Below are 2736 nucleotides of genomic sequence, written 5' to 3'. Positions count from 1 at the left end.
TGTAAATAGATTCCACTTCAATATTAGTATTACCTGACTATCTATCTATCTACATATCTATCTATCTATCTATCTATCTATCTATCTATCTATCTATCTATTTATCTATTTTCTATCGATCTATCTAATCATCCAGAATCATTTTGACAAGTACTAGTTAGTAAAAAGGCTCTGTTCTGAAAAGCAAAAACCACGATAACAGAATATTCCATGTTGATTATTTATTGAAAGATTATATTCCATGTTGATATTTAAAAATGTGTAATTATTGACGTTTGAAGGCAAAACAAAATGAACAAAGAGTCAATTACTGACTATTTACATTCCTTCTCAGCAAAATCACAGCTTCCTTTCTCTTCTGTATTACTTCCCTGTTCCAAGAACATAGTGTTTATAGACATATTGATATTAAAACTACTAGGGATTGCATCTGTCTTCTAGTCTTCTGGCAGCTGATTCTAACACATGTGAAATAAAACTGTTATCACAAAAACATTAAAAATTGAAGAAATAGTTCATGTGTTTCCACTAGTTTGGCTATTTGTCCCTATGCTTTTTCCAATCTTGGTCTCAACAATTCTGGCTCATACAATCCCTCCTCTTTCTTGCCGATTGGATTCCTGGAGCTCCACCTGGGGCCTGGCCGTGGATCTCTGCAACCGCTTCCATCAGTCATTGGATGAGATTTCTAGCACGACAGTTAGGGTGTTTGGCCATCCTATCACTAGAGTAGGTCAGTTCAGATTTTTCTCTCGAACTATGAATCAATAGCTGAGGAGCCCCCAACTGGATCAGGCCCTCTGGATAAGTGAGACAGTTGATGAACTTGAACTGTTTGTGAGGCACCCAGGCAGTGGGAACCAGACCTGTCCTTAGTGCATGAGCTGGCTGTTTGGAACCTGGGGCCTATGCAGGGACACTTTGCTCAGCCTGGGAGGAGGGCATTGGACCTGCCTGGACTGAATCTACCAGGTTGAGCTGAATCCACAGGGGAGTCCTTGCCCTGGAGGAGAAGGGAATGGGGAGTGGGCTAGGGGGAGTGTGGGGGAACAGGAGGAGGGAGGACAGGGAATCTGTGGTGAATATGTAAAATTAAATCAAATTATAAAAAAAAGAAAAAAATTGAAGAATGATGCCCACCACTTTCATCTTATTCAACTATATCCTTGGGGCTATGGATGCTCAAAAGTATGCCTTTAATACAATAAGCAAGAATTAAAAGTTGTAATCCTAATGACAGTTCTAGTCACCAAAAACATTTATTCTGATCCATTGATTATGTCAAGTAACAAGTATCACAAGATATTTTAAGATTATTTGGAAGTTATAAATATTTATTGTTCTCATGTTTAGGCTAAAATGCCTGAAATAAGTTTTGTAGAGTGCTGAAATATTACATAATCATGTCTGCAAAATATGTATAACAATATTTTTAAAATATGATATTCTTTATTGTGAGGTAATGATAGGCTTCCCACTTCATATGAAAAATAAAGTTAATGATAAAATATTACAGATAACATATTCTAAATTTATAATCATTAAGTTATAAAATTAACCATAATTGTGATAACAGGGATTTGTGTTTGCAGAGTGTTATGGGAACATAATAATGCAAATAGATTGCCACAAAATTTTAGGAAGAAGTGTTGAATCATTTATTAAAAAAATAACAAAATATCACTAATGATGATTACTTACTTTTGCATAAAGTGCTCCACAGAATCACATACCACTCTCAAAATAAATGTCTTTTTTTTTCAGATAAAGTATTTCATATTTACCACTTCTGATCACTAAACAATGTGGCTGAGTAACAATGTGACTGAGTTCATTCTACTTGGTTTGACACAGGATCCATTTAGAAAGAAAATTCTCTTTGTTGTGTTTTTGCTTTTTTATATGGGAACGTTACTGGGTAACTTGCTGATCATTGCTACCATCAAGACAAGCCAGGCACTTGGGAGTCCAATGTACTTCTTCTTGTTCTACTTATCCTTATCTGACACCTGCTTCTCTACAACCATAGCCCCTAGAACAATTGTGGATTCTCTGATGAAGGAGGCCTCTATTTCTTTCAGTGAGTGCATAATACAAGTCTTTACATTCCATTTCTTTGGCTGCCTGGAGATCTTCATCCTCATCCTCATGGCTGTTGACCGCTATGTAGCCATCTGTAAGCCTCTGCACTACATGACCATCATGAGCCACCGGGTTTGTGGGATGCTGGTGGCCATGGCCTGGGTGGGATCCTGTGTGCATTCTTTAGTTCAGATATTTCTTGCTTTGAGTTTACCTTTCTGTGGTCCCAATAAGATCGATCACTATTTCTGTGACTTGCAGCCACTGCTGAAACTTGCCTGTTCAGACACATATATGATCAACCTACTTCTGGTGTCCAACAGTGGGGCCATTTGTACAGTGAGTTTCCTCATGCTGATGGTCTCATATGTCATCATCTTGCGTTCCCTAAGAAACCACAGTGCTGAAGGGAGGAGAAAAGCCCTGTCCACCTGCATCTCCCATATCATTGTGGTCATCCTGTTCTTTGGACCTTGTATATTTATTTACACACGCCCTGCAACCACATTTCCTATGGACAAGATGATAGCTACATTTTATTCAATTGGGACACCTTTGCTCAACCCTCTGATTTACACATTGAGAAATGCAGAAGTGAAAAATGCCATGAAAAATTTATGGAGGAAGAAACTGATCTCAGATGATAGGAAATAA

At 37.8% G+C, this 2736-nt stretch overlaps 1 protein-coding gene across 1 annotated transcript; it reads left to right on the top strand.

Moving 5' to 3' along the window:
* The first annotated feature begins 1803 nt into the window (after positions 1-1803).
* On the top strand, positions 1804-2736 carry LOC131908313 (olfactory receptor 4C16-like). The gene has a single exon (XM_059259365.1). It carries the CDS (start codon positions 1804-1806, stop codon positions 2734-2736), a length of 933 nt encoding a protein of 310 aa, XP_059115348.1.

The sequence above is a fragment of the Peromyscus eremicus genome, chromosome 4 (genome assembly GCF_949786415.1).
Source record: "Peromyscus eremicus chromosome 4, PerEre_H2_v1, whole genome shotgun sequence".
NCBI classification, from domain to species: Eukaryota; Metazoa; Chordata; class Mammalia; order Rodentia; family Cricetidae; genus Peromyscus; species Peromyscus eremicus.
Note: the sequence above shows the minus strand (reverse complement) of the source record. Positions and strands in the feature narration are given on the sequence as shown.